Source organism: Pocillopora verrucosa, chromosome 13 (assembly GCF_036669915.1).
Source record: "Pocillopora verrucosa isolate sample1 chromosome 13, ASM3666991v2, whole genome shotgun sequence".
NCBI lineage: Eukaryota > Metazoa > Cnidaria > Anthozoa > Scleractinia > Pocilloporidae > Pocillopora > Pocillopora verrucosa.
The window spans coordinates 14,161,509-14,179,658 of record NC_089324.1 but is presented as its reverse complement, the minus strand read 5'-3'; the positions used below and the strand labels follow the sequence as shown (position 1 = coordinate 14,179,658).

General features: G+C 37.6%; 3 protein-coding genes across 3 annotated transcripts; 2 read left to right on the top strand and 1 right to left on the bottom strand.

Annotated features, from left to right (window-relative positions):
* Positions 1–165: 165 nt before the first annotated feature.
* On the bottom strand, positions 166–4,490 carry LOC131770828 (double zinc ribbon and ankyrin repeat-containing protein 1). The gene is made up of 2 exons (XM_059086557.2): positions 2,886–4,490; positions 166–1,411 (listed from the first exon to the last, which is right to left on the bottom strand). Exons 1-2 carry the CDS (start codon positions 4,297–4,299, stop codon positions 444–446), a joined length of 2,382 nt encoding a protein of 793 aa, XP_058942540.2. The 5' UTR covers positions 4,300–4,490; the 3' UTR covers positions 166–443.
* Positions 4,491–4,576: 86 nt separating this feature from the next.
* LOC131770797 (uncharacterized) lies at positions 4,577–7,254 on the top strand. The gene has a single exon (XM_059086524.2). The coding sequence runs from the start codon at positions 4,808–4,810 to the stop codon at positions 6,062–6,064; it is 1,257 nt and encodes a 418-aa protein (XP_058942507.2). The 5' UTR covers positions 4,577–4,807; the 3' UTR covers positions 6,065–7,254.
* A 332-nt stretch (positions 7,255–7,586) lies between these two features.
* On the top strand, positions 7,587–17,941 carry LOC131770779 (actin-related protein 3). Its single transcript, XM_059086498.2, has 16 exons — positions 7,587–7,757; positions 9,442–9,497; positions 10,434–10,508; positions 10,719–10,768; positions 11,620–11,661; positions 12,025–12,093; positions 12,236–12,281; positions 12,632–12,681; positions 13,151–13,258; positions 13,982–14,125; positions 14,607–14,717; positions 14,950–15,012; positions 15,286–15,378; positions 15,763–15,888; positions 16,052–16,135; positions 16,854–17,941. The coding sequence occupies exons 1-16, from the start codon at positions 7,714–7,716 to the stop codon at positions 16,947–16,949; spliced, it is 1,257 nt and encodes a 418-aa protein (XP_058942481.1). The 5' UTR covers positions 7,587–7,713; the 3' UTR covers positions 16,950–17,941.
* The last annotated feature ends 209 nt before the right edge of the window (positions 17,942–18,150 follow it).

Below are 18,150 nucleotides of genomic sequence, written 5' to 3'. Positions count from 1 at the left end.
AGCCAAAAATTTCTCTGCCTTTTAACAGTACAATCATTAGAATTAACTTGAAATTTATAACTCTCAGACAGTGCCATATGTGTACATTTTGAAAATGAATTCAAATCTGACTGTAAGTTACATCTAAAACATTGACTGGCACTAAGCTTTATCCATAAGAAATTTCCTGTTTTCTAAAGTTGAATAAAATTTCACATTACAAACTTAAATGAATGGGATTGTTTGAGAACTGGTGACTGGCCAGCTGTTACCTTGAAAACCGAGACCAGATCACTGAATGGTCCCAAAATCCCTAATGTTGAAAACTAACACTTAGTATCCCTCCAACAAATTTAATATGCAAGAACTCTTCCACATTCTGGTTTAAGATACATTTACACATTTACCATATGTAGCACTAACAGCCTACAATCTTACAGACTTACAAGGAAGCACACTTTGCTTTAGAAATCCTCATCTACAGTTCTAGCTTTCTTTGGTTTGGTAAGTTTCTGCAACATCTCATCTCCTACACTTGATGTAAACCTCTGCACTACACTATCAAGTCCACTGGACATGGCCAGATCATAAGCTGTCTGTCCAGCATCATTTGCAACATTGGTTCGGGCACCCAGTCCTAACAGAGTGTCAATACACTTGAGTCCATTGGCACCTAGATGCACAGCTTCGTGCAGGGCTGTGTTCCCTTTGGTAATGCCCTTGACATTGATTTTAGCACCAGCATTCACTAGTGGTGGAATACTTTCAGCATGTTTATTGATAGTTGCAAGGATTAATGCAGGAATGCCATCAGAGGATTCACATTCTGGATTTGCCCCCTCGTCAAGAAGTCTTTGCACCTCCTCATCTCTCCCTTCCCCCCTTGCCCCAATCTCTTTCAGTAACAACTTGTCCTGCTCACTGAGTTTAATCTTAGTATTTTCTTTCCCCTTCCGTTTTTGCTTCTTTCCCTTTGTGGTAGTTCTCAAACCATTCTGAGTCTGTTTTCTGCTCCTTCCCAAATCCTCCTTACTCCCAGACTCTGACCCATACAGATTCAATGCTCTCAAGCTTGAAGACAGAGCTTTGGATTTCTCCTTCCACAACTCTTTACCATCTCTTCTGGCAAAGGTCACTGTTAAAGTGACCTCCTCTCCATTGAGATCTTCATGAATTGTTGCAGTAATAATCTTTCCCAACCGTGGTTCACCAATGGTGGCTCGGAAATCTGGATTATTCTGCACATGTGTGCGGATGTGTGAACACACATGGTCCATTTGTTGCCGCCAGAATCCTTTCCCAGGACTTACAGCAGCAAGAGCTGGTCGTCTGTCTCTTGAAGCATCAAGCCGACTTCGTTCCAGAGCTTCTGACTCCATTTGTGATTGAATACTGGTTGCTGATTTATAGAAGAGACCAACTGTGGAAGTTGCTGAAAAGAAAAGAAAAATTACTACTAGCTATAAATGTTATAATTCATTTATAGAATGAGCTGAATTAAATGTACGCACAGATTTTGATTGGTTCTTGCTTATGATCTACTGGAGGACAGATGCATTTATGATGTTACCATTAACAATTTTTTGCTTCTTCATTGTATAAGATACCATGGTTTCTCTGTTATAAGGCGCATGGTTTTCTCAAGAAGATTCTGTCTTCAGTTGGAAAGTTAGTGCTGAAATTGGGGTGCGTCTTATAGCCAAGTATTTTTGCGCAACAAAGTCTTAAGATCACAATTTTAGCAGAACTTGCAGTTTAAAAGGCAAGAAAAGGACACTAATTGTTGAGAGAAAAAGGAGAAAAAGCAGAGCTTTTTGGTCTGAGGTGTAGCAAAGATTGCATCAAATTCATTCCTTTATTCCCTATGAATTAAAAAGGAATACTGCTTTTAGAACACTAATCAACTTCTATAGAAAAGCAAACAAATGAAAATTTGCACACGGGATAATAATTATTGTTCTCAGTTTCATCACATCCTTTTGTTAACTCTCAACCTTTTGGTGCGTCTTGTAACTGAGTATTTTCACATAATTTTCAGTTTGGGAACTTGGCTTGACTAAATTGCTAAGTTTAGGGTGTGTCTTATAACCCAAGTGCACCTTATAGTCACAGAAGAAGTCTAAATGTAATTAGAACATTAGTGATAAACTAGGCTGCACCACTCAAGCTGCTTTTTTGTCCTCAAGTTACCTTTGACATCATCTGTGATCTATTACTAAACAGATGCACAGCAACAAAGAATCTTTTTTAACATTGATAACAATTTTTTAGTTATAGCCACCCTCTTATAATTTTTGTTGTCACCAACAGTATCATCTATTCTTTCCCCCTATGAAATCCAAGAGTGACTAACATCTAATTTCTCTTTACAATATCACCCCTGAATCACACATTAAGGTCATGAGAATAAAGGAAATTATCACTAATTTAAGAAGCTCTTGATTGTTAAACAAATTCTCCTTGTAAGCACCTAAGGAAATGTATAGAGAACAGTATGGAGAATAGGCATTCTGATGTTAGGGTAGAAAAGGTTGAGCACCTTGTTTAGTAGACATGGTGGCCCAATGGTTGGTGCGCTGGCTTCAACTTCAAGAGGTCATTTAACCCTTAAACTGCCAAGATCTGATTGTTAATGCTCCCTTCAGCTGCTACACATTTCCTTATAAATTAGTTGCAAGAATTTGGTGTTCAATCAAGAAAATAACTTCTCCCTAATAAGTATGAGTATTCTCATTAACTGTTTGCTAAATAATGCATGGATATTGTAGAAGAAGTTACATTTTAATCACTTTTGGGAGTTAAGGGGTTAACTTTCCTTGTCTCTACTCAGGAGTATAACTGGGTACCAGTGAACCTACAGAAATATTGGCAAGAGCATCTTATTTCAGAAAAAAAATTGTTCTTACCTTTATCTGCTTTTTCTGCTGGAGTTGAAGGGATAGAAACTGGCAACCAAGTTGCATTTTCTGACCTTCCTACTGTTTCATGAATGCTACGCTTTTCAACAACAGTGCCAATAACATTTCCTGGACTCTGACGCGAAACTCTTGGAGGTGGTTCAATACCACATCCACACGTATTACAAAACCTTGCGAATGCACTATTGGAAGCCTGACATTGAGAACAGATTAGAGGACTTTGGTAAGGCTGTGGCTTTGATCCACACCAATCACAGAAACGAGCATCACTGCTATTCACGCGAGAACACTTGGAGCAAGACATCAGGCTACTAACAGAGTCCTTTGGCATTGGAGGAGCACTTGTGCCTGTAAATATTTGTTTAGCATTGTATGGAAGTTTTGCTTCACAGGTGACACAAACTGTCATGTCCGGTGGATTTCCTGTACCACATACAGCACACATTAACTTGTGTGCCAATTTCTTGGTGGCCTGTGGTTGACGCTGTGGTGAAATAGGTGCTTCACAGATGATGCAATTGGGTGTGTTCAGTGGTACCATTGAGTTACAGGAGACACACATACCAAGCTGCCCACCCTCAGGAGGGGGAAGCCTTGAAGATGGTAATGGTGGAATGGGGGATCCACATTCAGAACAAAACCTTGCATATGGGTCTGATGGTCTGGGTGCCATACAGTAGATACATTTTAAAAAATCAGTCTGTTGTTGAATCTTACTTGCATGAATTCTGTTCTGTGGCCCTCGTCTCTCCTTTAATTCACCATCAACTTCTGTAAGAGATTGATCTGGGGTACCTAATGTTGCTTGATTTGAACCAAACCTTGAAGCTGTGAATCTTGCTTCACTCCTGGGTTTTCTGTAATCTGACCCTCTGACATTTTCTAAGTCATCTGGAGTTGATGTAAGAAATCGCTTTGATTTACCCTCAGTCCCCCATGCTTCAGACGTCTTCAATTTGGATCCTCTTCCGGCGTTCTCAAGAATTTGACCGAACAAAGTTCCCGACGAATCCCTTAAATTTCCAGTTGACGAAGAAATGCTTTGCTGAAGCTCAGAGACATTGTCTTCACCATCTAAACCTTCTCTTTCTTCTGGTTCTTCAACCATAAATGTCTTGGTTACAATGGAACTTTCTCTCGTGCCATCACTCGAGGTTGCCAGCGCTTTTACGATCCGCTTTCCTGGACCCAAAACAAAAGGTCTGTTGTATTTATAGGTGCATTTGATGCCAATTTGTTTAAATGGCTCCGGTTTCATTCCGTTTATAGTGTAATATATCAGAGTATCTGGTGTCTCTGAACGAAGCTCGATGGGAGTATGAGTGTCTATGATGTTTTTTCTTCCTCCCATTGGAAGCCTTAACGGCATAATACTGGGAACTCTGATCATTCCTGCTGTCATTTTTCAAAAGTTTTTTGACGCCAGTCAACCTATTCTTCTATCGGTTTCCTTCTTGATTTGGTACCAGATAAGACTACACGTCCCACTGAAACTTATTTGCGAAATCTGGATCAGATTTTTTTTCTTAAGAGATTTTAAAGCACCTACAATTCAAAGCGTCCAAATAGGATCGTTTGCCCTTTTAGCCGCCATTTTTCAAGCTATCCCACAATACTCATCGCGATGGGCAGACTAACAAAGTCTCGTTTCTATAGTAACAAAGATCAATGATCATGCGGCCATGTTGAAGTTGTAGGTTAAAACTTGTTTACAAAGTTTGTTCATCGAAGGATAAACAACCCCGATGTACACTTGAAGTGGTGAGAAAAAGATTATCTGACAAGGGCTAAGTCTTAAGAAGCGTCGAGAGGTGATGAAAGGCTTTTAGCACTCAAAATTATGTTTTGATTAACAGCGTCTCTAAAGCCACTTTTCTTCGTCAAAGTTGACAGAGCGAAATTCAGCGAAAATGTCTTCTTCTACCAGAAATAGTAACAGTCCAGCCATTGATAAGGCGTGGTTTCACGATACAAAAACTAGCTGCGAGAAACAAGCGCGTTATTTTGTACATATTCGCAAACTTCAAGATGAGTTGATCAACCGCGAACAACACAATTTAATCAACGCGATGGAACGTTTAAAACAACTTTCTTACCCTCGAAGACGACCAGTGATTCGAAACGTCGACATTGATGCATCATCAAACCCTGCCTTAAGTCGAAAATTTCCTGCTAGAAACTTAAAATTGAGGAAGGAAGGGAAACACAAAGCCATACAAGCAAAAGAACAGCCAGATCTCAACCCTGTTTCTGGGAAGCCCCTGATCAAGAGAACTGACAAGAAACCTGATAGCTCTGCGTATCATCATTTTTTCGTAATGCCACCACTCCTCAATGATAGAGCACCACTCCTCAATGATAGAGACATAGCAAAAATTGTACACAATGCGAACAGTGCTTTCACTTCTGAACCCTCAACTTACTTGCTCCAACCACATTTGCCGTCTATTCCCAATGTAGGCCGAAAAACAACTTTCATGGTTGATAATAGACTGAAACTCCTAACACTGGCTGAATCAGAGTTTTGTGAAGACGGAGAGGGTAGCGTCAGTGGTATGAGGAAACATTTGCATACAGGGAAATCACAACGCAGGAAGAAAAGTCCAAAATCTACACAACATTTTAGTGAAAATGTCCCAGTTGAAAATACAACGAGGAGAGGAAATGTTTTGTGTTTTGACGTTGACCCAAATGATCCGAGTTTATTTTCTCACTGTTTTGAAGATAAGAAAGAGGACGATGAGCCATTTAAAACAACACCGTTGCCTCCACCAAACTCCAGACCAAGTACATCAAAATCAAAACTATCAGTAAGTTATGTTGTGGAAAGTGAAGAAGGGAAGACAGTTAGCAAAGCTGACGCCTCAAAGACTGAGGTTGCTCTTCAGGAAGATTCAAAAAGTCAAGATACGGTGGAAGAGCTGGCAAATACAAACAATGAAGTTAAGGGCAAAATGCCTGATATGGTTATAGCTGACATGAACCCTAATGTTAATGAGGGTGATGTCAAGGTGTCAGATGTCAAGGACTTGAAATCAGATTTTGCTGGAAAAGATTTAGATGAAGTTAATGATGATGTAGAAACAGGGGATATTGTACAGCCTGTTGTAACAATCACCAATCAACCTGTACCAGTCAACAATAGTGAGAAAGATGATGGATCCTAATGGGACTGGATCATCTCATTTTTTTACAAGATATTTTGTTTGTAAATATTTTCTTGAAACAGTTGCATAGCAGAAGTCATTCATTGACCATGAAAATTCTCCTCGTAATGAGAATACAGCATCCAATCAATGTATGATATTGTTGGTGTGGAACAGTGAGAGGGAATTCTCATGATAAATCACCTTTAACTCTTTACTCTCAGGAGTCACCAAAACCGAGTTTCTCCTAATGACCCCAATACAGTTGCAAGCAGAATGGTGTTGAAAAAATACTTAGAAACATGTCAGTTAGCATTTATTGTTTGATGTAGTCTTTAACCATGATAAGAAAAATTTCCAATGCAAAGAGAGGCCTACTAGTACCTAGGTGGTGCTTAGTTCTCCCTCATAGTCATGCAAAGACATGCAAACATAAATACAAAAAAAGGAGTTGAAATAGTACAGTCATTAAAATTAACAATATTTACAATACTCTTCATTTACTTATTAGTGATATAGCTTCAAGTTATATAATTTTTTTTATTGTACTACAATCCTCTCAACAAGGGGTTTGACAAATGCTAATTGTTGAGAGATCTTGAGTTGCTGACACAAAGGAGTCTGAAGTTCTCTTATAAGCAGCCATGTCTTTAGCATTTTTAATGAAGTTCATGTAAGATATATCTTTTATCTAAATTATATTTATCTGGGAAGAGTATTTATTTAGGGAAAATAGGTCAGATTGAAAATATTTATCATTTGGTTGAATGGACATGTATTCAAATATGCTTGAATTTAATATATCTTCAATGGCTTATATGCCAATATGCCAGTAATGTTTGTATCTAGATATTAAATACTCATTGATCTTGGGGATGGTTGATCAAGGTTTTTAGAAAGAAATGTAGGGGCTTTTCTGATAGAGGATGTTGGTAAGAAAGAAGAGAAAACTCTCTATATCTGATGGAGTGAAAAAAGCTCAGGTTATCAAAATTAATTTATTACAGACTGAAATCAAAATGCATCTTCTCCATACTTCTCTCTATACTTTTCTTAATGTGGAAATAAGGAGAATTTGTTTAACAATCAAGAACTTCTTTAGTTGGTGAACATTTCCTTTATTCTTGTGACCATGCAATGCTAAACAAGCACCCTCTTAAGACATTTACACTAATGAGAAATTGAAATAAAAGTACTATTTGTAGTCAAAATGAAGTTTTGTTAAATTTCATTTTTCTCATTGTACCAAAAATACTGAGAATGTCCAGAGATTCTTATTTTGCCTTTTTTTTTTCAACAAAAAGTTCTTATTTAGTTTTTCATTTGATTTTGGCTTGTCCGAAAAATGCCAGAATGTATGCGTGTGTTACGAGAGAGAGAGAGAGAGAGAGAGAGAGAGAGAGAGAGAGAGAGAGAGAGAGAGAGAGAGAGAGAGAGAGAGAGAGAGAGAGAGAGAGAGAGCAATATGCCCCGTGCCCACCCCTAGCAATATCCATTTCCGCCACCACACCTCCGATCTGTCCCACAATGCTCCTGGACGCGCAGTGGGCAGGTCGCCATCTTGATTTTGCAGAGGCTTCCGCTATTCCTCCACGGAGTGAATTTTACTACTTTCGTTAACTCGTCCGCCAGAGCTCTTTGAGTTTTGGAGGAATTCAGTGAAGGAAAAGATGACGGGACGGCAACCGGCCTGTGTCATTGATAATGGAACGGGGTAGGTGTAAAAAGACGCATTTAAATCTGTAATCATCTCATGAAGCCGAACTATTTCCTGCTGTAAAACTCCCATTGTCGTTTTTTTTTTTCGTTATAAGGTGTGTTTTGTTCTTTCAATTTTACTTCGGGTTACCTTATCCCGTTTCGATCGCTTAGTGTAAACTACATCAACTTTGTGAAATCTCTGTGCATCACTGTTTCTATTGATAAATTTCTTTCTTGGTTAAATTGATATATGGTTGAGACTTTGACAGTAATCGTGTAGTTGTAGCTCTGTAACTTTAGTTTCTTTATTTCCTAGTAGAATCCATCGCAAAAAGATAGTAACTCTTCTTCTTGCTTTTTATTAAGCATTGTCCACCAGGGAATAAGAGAGTTAAAGTAGTCGGCAAACACATGCACAAATAACCAAACACCAACCGGGCTTAGCTAAGAGACGAAAGAAGTTTTAAAGCTTCCAAAGATGGGCGATAAACGAATAACTGAATGGATAAATGATAAAGCCTAAGAGCAGAAAATGAAAATTACCTTTGAAATTGTTTCTAGTCTGGTGGCTAGTAGGCAGCTAGCCCTATTTGGTATGACACTCCTCCTTTTTAATGCATATATAGTGTTCTTGTCTAAACTTTCGTTCCTCTCTGGAAGATACTGAACCAGATTTTCTGTAAACCGTACTATAAATAGTGTGAGAGATACATATGTGTGGCACAGATAAAGATATTGTAAGTCATAGCATTCTTTTGAGTCAGTCTTTTGAGGCTGGTGTGCTTAGGAAGCCAAGATGACTTAATTCTTTCTGTGTAGACCAGTTGGGTGGGACCTTGGTAGAAGTTATTAATGTTGTTATTATAAAATAAAATAGATGAGAGAACAGAGAAGACCGATGAATTGAAGTATACTTGCATGGCAATTGTAGGCTGTTGGGGGGGGGGGGGGGCCTGAATTGAATTTTTGAAGCTCTGTGAGACATGATTTCAAGCACTCTGGGATATATTAGAGTGACTTTTTTCAGCTAGACATTGATGGTGGAGTCAGTTCAAAAATAATTATTTTTTCTCGTTAATCCCAATTCACATATTAGCCATTGCAAAATTATCTGACAGCAGGTGGGTTCCTGTCCCCTATCAGCTTCTGATGACAACCCTTAGTTGCCGTGGGTTGAGTTAATTCACGGCTTTAAGGCCATTTGGGTATGGATACAGGGGTCAGTTTCTAAAGAAACTGTGGTGCTGCATCAGTGGGAGAGTATAACAGGGTAACTTAGTATTATCAACTGAGTTGATAACATAAATTGGCCACTATAAAGAGTTTATAAGCAGATATTTTGAGTGTTAGCCCTTTGTCAGACAAAGGGCTGACGCTTGAAACTTTACCATTAAACTCTTTACAGTGGCCAGTTTTATATTATCAACACAGTTGAAAATACCAAATTACTTTTGGGTATTGGCTGTAAATGGCATGGAAAACTTAAACTGTGGTAAGTAGCCTTCAAGAGCCTTGCAGTCAGAAAGACAAATGATAAAGTAGGAAGGCAGAGATCAGGGGGGATTTTCTCTGTTATTCCTTCTCTTTGTCTGCACTTTTGCTGATCATGATAACCTGACTGGCTGGAAGAAACTTTTTGTAAGGTGCACTAGGAGCAACCAAACAATTTCAGGTTATCTTCCTCTTTACATTTTCAGGTATACAAAAATGGGTTTTGCTGGAAACACAGAGCCACAATATATTTTGCCAACAGGTAACTGTCAGAAGAGACATCTTTGTATCTTAAAACTTATAAATCAGTGCATGATATAGTGTTTCTTTAAGTTATGATTGAAAATAACACATTATTATTCAATGAAGGCAAAATGGACATTGTTGAATAATCTACAAGATGAAGTAAGGGGATTATTCCACAATATTCACTGGATGAATAACTGTTTTATATTACTTATAACTGTTTTATATTACTTATAAACTTTTGAATTAACAATGGTTGTAAATTCTTTAATTGAAGAGAGCATTTTGCCTTTTTTGGTCGCAATTATGCAGATTAATTGTATCAAGATTAGCTACCAGTTTTAATAGGTGCAGGAACTTCATTTAGCAAAACCTTCATATGTTTTTTGTAAAATGTGGTCTTCCAAACTCATTAGCAATTGCTCTTTGCAATTTTATTTACTTCTATTGCGAGTATCACTTCCGCGGAATTATTGAAAAAATGCAAGGCAGCCATTTTGAAATCTAGCACTCCTGCTAGAATTGCCTTGTGCAAGGTTATTGAAGCAAGATATAATGTAGTCCTCAACCAATCAGAGTACGTGTATCTCTATTAACACCAGAAAATTTATACTAATCATAAATACATGTATGTAGAGAAAAATGTCAGCTTTTACCCTTTGACTCCCAAGATCTCATGAGTAATTCTCCTTCCAGCTCCTTTTCATTTCCTTGTGAGGTAGGCAGGAGAATTTGGTGTTGCATCAAGACTGCATCCTCAGCTGATGCAATTTTTTTCTCATAACTTGTTTGTAAGATAACACTTTGGAATCACAAGGAGAAGTTACATGTGAATCAGCTGAGGGATTCTAAGGTTCTCTTGCTTAAAGCCTGAAACTAAAATTACAACTCATGGTCTTGCAAATTAATATTTAAAATTGATTTAAGTATTGTGTTGCCTTTATTTCCTCAGCTATTGCCATAAAGGAATCTGCTAAAGTTGGAGACCAGGCTCAGCGGAGAGCTGCCAAGGGTATTACCGATTTAGGTAAATAATGATTTAATATTAATCACTATTTAAGGCATTGTACATCATAGCAACACCTTGACTTTTTCAGAAACAATAGCAGTGATAAATTTTTCAGGAGGCAAAGAGCTAGAAGTTTTTATAAAATATAACTATTTAGGTTAGGTTAACACACATGCAGTAGCACTAAATTTGAAATGAGAATTTTGAATCTCTTCCTTTTGCTCCCAGATTTTTACATTGGTGATGAAGCAGTAGAGGCTCCAGGTTATGCAACAAAGGTTAGTATAAACCATTAAATCTATCACACAATTTTGGATGTGCATCTTTCCACAAGCTAGTGTGAGTGTTTTGGTCCATTCATCAATTTTAGCACATACACAACTTCTGTATCATTACAAAACTTGATGTTTTTCTTTCTCTTTTTCTTCACTGAGCTCAAAACTACCCTATTTATTTACTGAGCTCAAAACTTACCACTTCTATTCACGAAACATGACACTACTGATATAGCTGATCCTAGTAGTATGCAGGACATGTGTTGCTCACCATAGTCTCTGTGGCTCAGTGGTAGAGCATTGGAGGTCTGAGATGAAAAAATGTCTTTCTCTATTTCTGTAGTGAGCTCAGAGCTTATCATCTTTCATATTTTATTTACATGTTGATAAGTGTAGGTATTACATAACTTTCCACGTAAAATGTTCTGAAAGATGTAATTTCACCCTTTACATTGTAACATGGGTATGCAAATTCTCTTTACATTTCCTATGGTACAGAATAAGGATAATTTTTCAAAAAATCAAGAACTTCTTGAGTTTGCTATCATTTCCTCTGTTCCTATGACCTTATTGTGTGATTCAAGGGTGAAATTTTAAGGAAAAATTAAATGCTAGTCAGGGTCAAGATGTCAAAGAGGTAAAGGCCATGTGCACAGATTTGGCAAATTTCCAAATGGCTTAAGTGATTTTCTCGAGAGCTTTGAGGAATTCTTGTGCTAAACAAATCTTTTCAGCAAAGGAATAGAATCAGAACATAGATGTTCAGCTGTACAGTCACACATTTTAATTCTATACGCATTCACTTGGAGGACCAATGGATTGAAATTAACCTCATGTTTATTTTTGGTCTTCAGTGGCCTATTAGGCATGCTATTGTTGAAGACTGGGACTTAATGGTATGTAACTACTGTATTTTTGGCTTGTAATGTAGTTTGTGTCCAATCATGCATTTCTAATTTACATGCTTTTGACAAATAACGGTGCTAAAACATAGTATTTGTATCATGCTGACTTGTAAAGCTTTACAGAACTTATCCTATTTTCTGAAGAATTGCCCACCAAAAATTGAGTTGGTGAATGCTGCTTTTTCATCTGGTGAATTTTGCTGGCAGCTGGAGCCTACTGAAACAACCCTGAATGGCACAAGGCACTGTAGGAATGAACTGTCTTGCCCATAACCACAAGAGAAGCTTCTGATTTACTCTATTTGTTGATGGAATGTCTTTCATTGTATTTTCTGTTCAATCTCTGGTATTTAGGAAAGATTCTGGGAGCATTGTATATTCAAATATCTGCGAGCTGAACCAGAAGACCATTATTTCCTTCTTGTAAGTATTTTGCCTCCGATGAATGTCATGCTAAATGTTGTTGATGATGATGATGTCGATGATGATATTAATAGCAAGAACAGCAAAAGTGAGTAGACAGTGATTCCTTTCATTGAGAGAGTTGTGGTCATTTTTGTTTCAGACTGAACCGCCATTAAACACACCTGAAAACAGAGAGTACACTGCAGGTGAGATTCTAATGCCATTAAAATTTGAAACCATTTGTTAGTTTTGTTGTGAAAAGACCTCAGTTTTGCTGTCATTGATATCTCCTTTCTGCCTGCTACACATTTTGCATGATATCATCATTTCAGTTTTGTAAAACAGTCAATGCTTCTTTAGTCAATATTTCTTGAACCTCTTGTCATCTTTCTGCTTATTGGTGTATTACTACTGTATTGAGAAAATACTTGTTGATCTTTCCTAGGAAAGTGTTAGCAAAGAAATGTTAATTTCTTGTTAGGAAGTTCAAAGGGAATTTCAAGAAGGTTTGTTCCTGATGAAGAATTGTTGATTGTTTTTTTTTTCTTTCTTTCAGAAATTATGTTTGAGTCATTTAACATTCCAGGCTTGTACATTGCTGTGCAGGTGAGGATCTGTTACTCCATCATCTTAAAAAAGTCAGGCTTTGATGTTGTTCCCACTCCTGCCTCTCAGACTCTAAGATTATTGATCATTTCACCTGTGCCTTCTCCAATGTCATCTATTGCATAACTTAAACTCATTACAAAAATTTATACAAGAAGACAACTAAGCATCCTATTCTGAGAACATCCTCATGAGATAGTAAGGAATGATAAAGATGCATCCAAACTAGTCACTAGACATTTAAATCTCCCTGATCATTTTAAGCATTGTATGGCAGTCTGCAGCCTTTCCCTCCATCTAGGCAGTTTGGAAAGCAACAAAACTTGTGAACAAAAATTTGTCTTGCAAATTGGCACTCTTAATCCCCATGGTATTAACAAACAGTTAATAAAATGTTAGTCACATTTGTGATTAACAAATGCATAATTTCCTTTCTGTTTTAATTCTGTATTTTGTTGTTGTTTGACAGGCTGTGTTGGCTCTTGCTGCATCATGGACTTCTCGTCAAGTTGGAGAAAGGACACTTACTGGTACAGTGATTGATTCAGGAGATGGTGTGACTCATGTTATTCCAGTGGTAAGAGGACTTGTGGTGTATGCGTTAGTCCTCACAAATTTATGTGGAATATGTTGTAGTTTAAACCAATTTCATGCCAGAATGAAATTTTTAACTACACCAAATACAAACACAATGTATCAATTATTTGAATACTATAATTATGATAATGTTACCAGTACTTATCTTCCAGCAAGATTTCTTTGGGGCCACACATGTAGATAAAAAATCACTGGGTAAAAAATCATGACCTCAGTAATAAAGATACTTGACCTTATCCCTAGAATTAAAGGGTTAAAGTTGAAATTCTTTAACAGCTTTTGAAAATTAACTAAGTGTGTTAAATCCAGATCCAGTTTCCAGAATTTTACTTATTTTCCTGTACACCAAATTCAGTTAGTACTTTGTCCAACCCTTTGGTTGCATTGTGTGAACCTTTTCACTCTCAATATTTCAATAATAAATCTCCTAAGTGCTGGCTATGCAATTCTTATGATGTTAGTTCAGAGAATTTAGTATTGGATCAACTAATAATCCCTTGATTGATATTTTTCTCGATTCTCATCATTTGTCTGCTTGATATTGTGTTGGTATTGTAAGGAGAAATTCTGTCTTGCTCACTCATGCAAGTTAAGTGGTTGACTTTGCAACGTTTATGTTGGTGTATACTAAGAATTTCTGAGAAGAGGTTTTGTAATTCTGAAGTCATCTGTGTTTTGTTTTCTTTTATTTTTCTGTGTCCAGGCTGAGGGTTATGTCATTGGCAGCTGCATAAAACACATCCCCATTGCTGGCCGCGATATTACCTTCTTCGTTCAGCAACTTCTTCGTGAACGTGAAGTAGGAATACCACCAGAGCAGTCTATGGAAACTGCTAAAACCATCAAGGTAATCAACTTGTTATTTCTGCAGTTGTTTGAGAATACAGCACACTGACTCTACATGTATTTTGAGGAATTTTATATGACTGTGGTTTAGTAAGGAGACTCTTGTGCTGAGACTGAGATTTGAACTCTTACATCAGCATGCAAATTCTCCTTAGTGTTCTCCATACATTTCCATAAGTGCTGATAAGGAGAATTTGTCTATCAATCAATAGTTTCTTTAGTTGGTGATCATTTCCTTTATTCTTGTGATCTTAACATGTGATTTGGGGGTGATATTGTGAGGGGAAATTAGATGTTGGTCACTTTTAAGGGTTAAAGGGTAAAAAAAAAATTTTAAAAAGCAGAGGGTGTAGAGAGTGATATCAGGTTATTAAAAAGAATTTTCTGTTACGTGCCAAACTGAAAAAATTCAAATTTTTTTAAATCACCATTCGGCACAAAACTTACTCCGGTTTTTTTTTTTTTCATTTTTCATTTTCAAGGAACGCTGGGGCTACATCTGCCCAGACATTGCAAAAGAATTTGCAAAGTATGAAGCTGAACCAGCCAAGTGGATCAAGAAGTATGAGAGTGTGAATGCTATTACCAAGAAGGTAGCAAACTTTATATTTTACTATGTCGCCTTTATTGGTAGCTGACTGAGGATTTAACCACAATCTTATTTGTAATGACACTTGTCTGAATGTGTTGGTATAAATGCAGCTGTTCCCTAACCCTCTACACCCTCACCACAGAATGCAAAGAAATCTTATGTCCCAATATGTTGCATTTTAACTGGAGTGACATTGTTCTAATGTTGAACTGTTTTTCGTGATATCTGCACAGCCTTTTGCGGTAGATGTGGGATATGAGCGATTTTTGGGCCCGGAAATTTTCTTCCACCCGGAGGTAAGGCTGGAGTTTACAGAATTCTTTTTATTGGATTTTTTGTTTAAAAAACTACCGGAAAAAATCCATTAGAAGACATTTTGAAAATATTTCGTGTTAAATCTGTCGTTAAAATTTTGACATCAAAGCTTCAAATTTGAAACAGATTAGCAACGAGTTTAAGACATTGGTTTTTAGAAGTACAATATATTCTTGCATAGCAAGTGCTCAAAAAATAAATTCGCTTTCCTTGATCGCCATCGTTTTAGGAAATAATTTGCTGTTTTGCTTTAGTTCTCTAACCCAGATTTCACCACCCCTCTGTCTGAGGTTGTGGACAACGTGATTCAGAACTGTCCAATTGATGTCCGTAGGCCTCTCTACAAGGTGAGTGGTGATACAGTTGCGAAGGAGACGACGTAGATACTTTGTAGCTTGTTCTTATTGTTTAACTTTCCACTCCCATCACCATTTTACTAGAAAATATATCAACACCGTTAGGGGAGATTCCTGTTGTGTTACTCGTGCAGTTGAAAGGGTAAATGCGAATGCACTTTCTGTTGGTTCAAATACGCCTTGACCAAATTTTGACCGGAATTCTACGCTACGCTTCCCATCTCGCTATCGAAAGATACCCCCTCTTCTCAAAGAATTTCCGCGGTTTTTCAAGTTCTATTCTTCATAATAACACTATTATTGTGGTCTTCACTGCCTCTGCTAACTTACCTTATGTTTTTTTCCTTCTTTGTTAATTTTTTCCGTTTTCCAAAGAACATTGTGTTATCCGGTGGTTCAACCATGTTCCGTGACTTTGGCCGCCGCCTTCAACGTGACATCAAGCGTGCAGTAGACGCTCGACTAAAACTTAGTGAGCAACTAAGTGGAGGACGCATCAAGGTAGTTACATGTGGTACTTTTTTGTTTTTGTTTTTGTTTGTTTTTTGTTTTGTTTCTTTCAAGCTAAATATGCGTGTCTTTCAGTGATTTTATTTCGTTCCAGTCCCCCTTGCGTCGTGTCGTTATGAGCGCTTTTAAATGCCTTTATGAATTTTTTTTCCAGCCGAAACCAATTGACACTCAAGTTATAACCCATCACATGCAACGCTATGCTGTGTGGTTTGGAGGAAGTATGCTGGCTTCTACGGTACGTGAATCATACTCCAAAGCTAAGAATTGAGTCTAAACAATTTGATGTAGAACAACCTGGCTAAAATATGTATACTTCACCACCTGAAAGAACTGTTTTGCAGCCTTCATTTGAGTGTCACAACTAGAACTTTTATCCTCAGGTTTTAAGAGGCTACTTCACAACCCACGCATGCGTACGAAGAACCGAGAAAATGGTGACGCATTTGCCGTCGAGTTTCTTACAGTCCAGATGATGAGTCGATCAGTAAAAAGCTTCAAAATCTCCCCCCCCCCCCCCCCTCACTCCCATAGGGCAACCCTCCGGGCGTTTGAACTTTCGAAAATTTGTTTGTTCAAATTCTTCCCTTCCCCCTCCTTCAGCCAAAATTATTTTCAAATGCCCCACCCAATTTTTATGTGAAAGGAAGAATCAGCCACCGTGACTTTCTACATATTGACCAAGCTTTAAACCTAGACCTTGTAGACCTTTCCTTCTGAGCCATTCGCTCCCGAAAGGGAAGCATTTGCCTTAAACGCCTCTATATTAAAAGATGTAATACTTGTATTCCGCTGGAAAGACTTTACACTTCCTGTTCAATTCCTCACCCCAGCCAGGCAAAGTTCAAATATCCCCACCCCACAGGCGCAAAGCTCAGACCCCTCGTGTCTCTAAAACTCAAACTCAGTTGTAAACATCTAAGTTTTTTATGTTTTTACTTTACTCTTCGTTACAGCCGGAATTCTACACAGTATGCCACACCAAGGCGGATTACGATGAGCACGGACCTAGCATTTGTCGTCACAATCCCGTGTTTGGCGCCATGTCTTGAGAACAAAGTTCCATTCTTTAGGTCACTTTTAGGTTCCGTCGAAATTCACTTTGATCTTTGCAAAATAATTGTTAAATAGAAACTTTTTACCAGTCTTATGCTGAGAGTAATCGTTATTCTTTGGTTAGCGGCAGGTTCTTGACCACCAGTCGCTGAATTCGGGTACTGTAGACTCTTGGTTAAAGGTTGAGCTTTGACTGAAAGAGTCAGCAGTTTTCATTGTAACTTCAGAAATTAAGCATACCTCTAAAGATTGTAGCAGATAATTATATTGTTTTTTGTATGTTTGTTTGTTTGTTTTTTTTTTCATGATTGACACGAAGCTCATTTTCTTCAAAATATTGCGCATTTCTGAATTTTGATGCTATTACCATTTCTGATGGCATGGCATTGGCAACATTTCTGTGCCAGGTGTCAATCAGAAAATGAATTTTGAAGTAAGGGTTTCACTACTTAAGGAATTGTGTATTTGAAATTCTTTGTAAAGTTACGTGCGTTGATTTTGTTCGGAGAAGAAAAACTCGGATAGCCGATGATTTCGGCGTAGCAAAAGAGCAAGCCTAACATAACTTGTGTTTTAAAATTGCCACAGAAGTAGGAGACCACTTTTTCGAGCATCCAAAGAAAGTGAAATGTTATTAAATGCTGACCTCCATTTAGACGAACCCCATTGCAGCACAAAAGAAGTCGTTCTTAAAAGGACTTCGGTTTTGATTTCATGTGACTTTTTTCCGTTCATGCTATCAAGGGAACTTTGTTTGCAATGCAGCCGTTTTATCTGTTGTAGCACTTAAGCGCGAACGAGCCTGACTTTTTGATTTAGAGAATGAGAGGCTCACTTTCTGAGCCAGTGTTGTATCATTTGGTCAACCTTTATATTTCCACGCTTTGTATGTTAAACAGATTTTCTTGGATTATGTATCGCCACAGCGAACGGTGTATTGAAACATATTTTGAAAAATAAAATTCCTTTGTTAAAGAATCAAATTCTATCCTGGCGTCTTGTGTATCTCGAACACTCGAAGATTCTACAGGGTAAGAAGTATGATTGCACGTGCTCAAAAATATGTCGGAGAAGAGGCTAAAAATTTTTTCTGCATTTATTTGGTTGTTATTTTCTACGTATTTCTTCTTATTAATCTAAAATAGATAAACATTGAATGCTTTTCGATTGAGTGTTGTAAAAACCAAAACCAAAGTA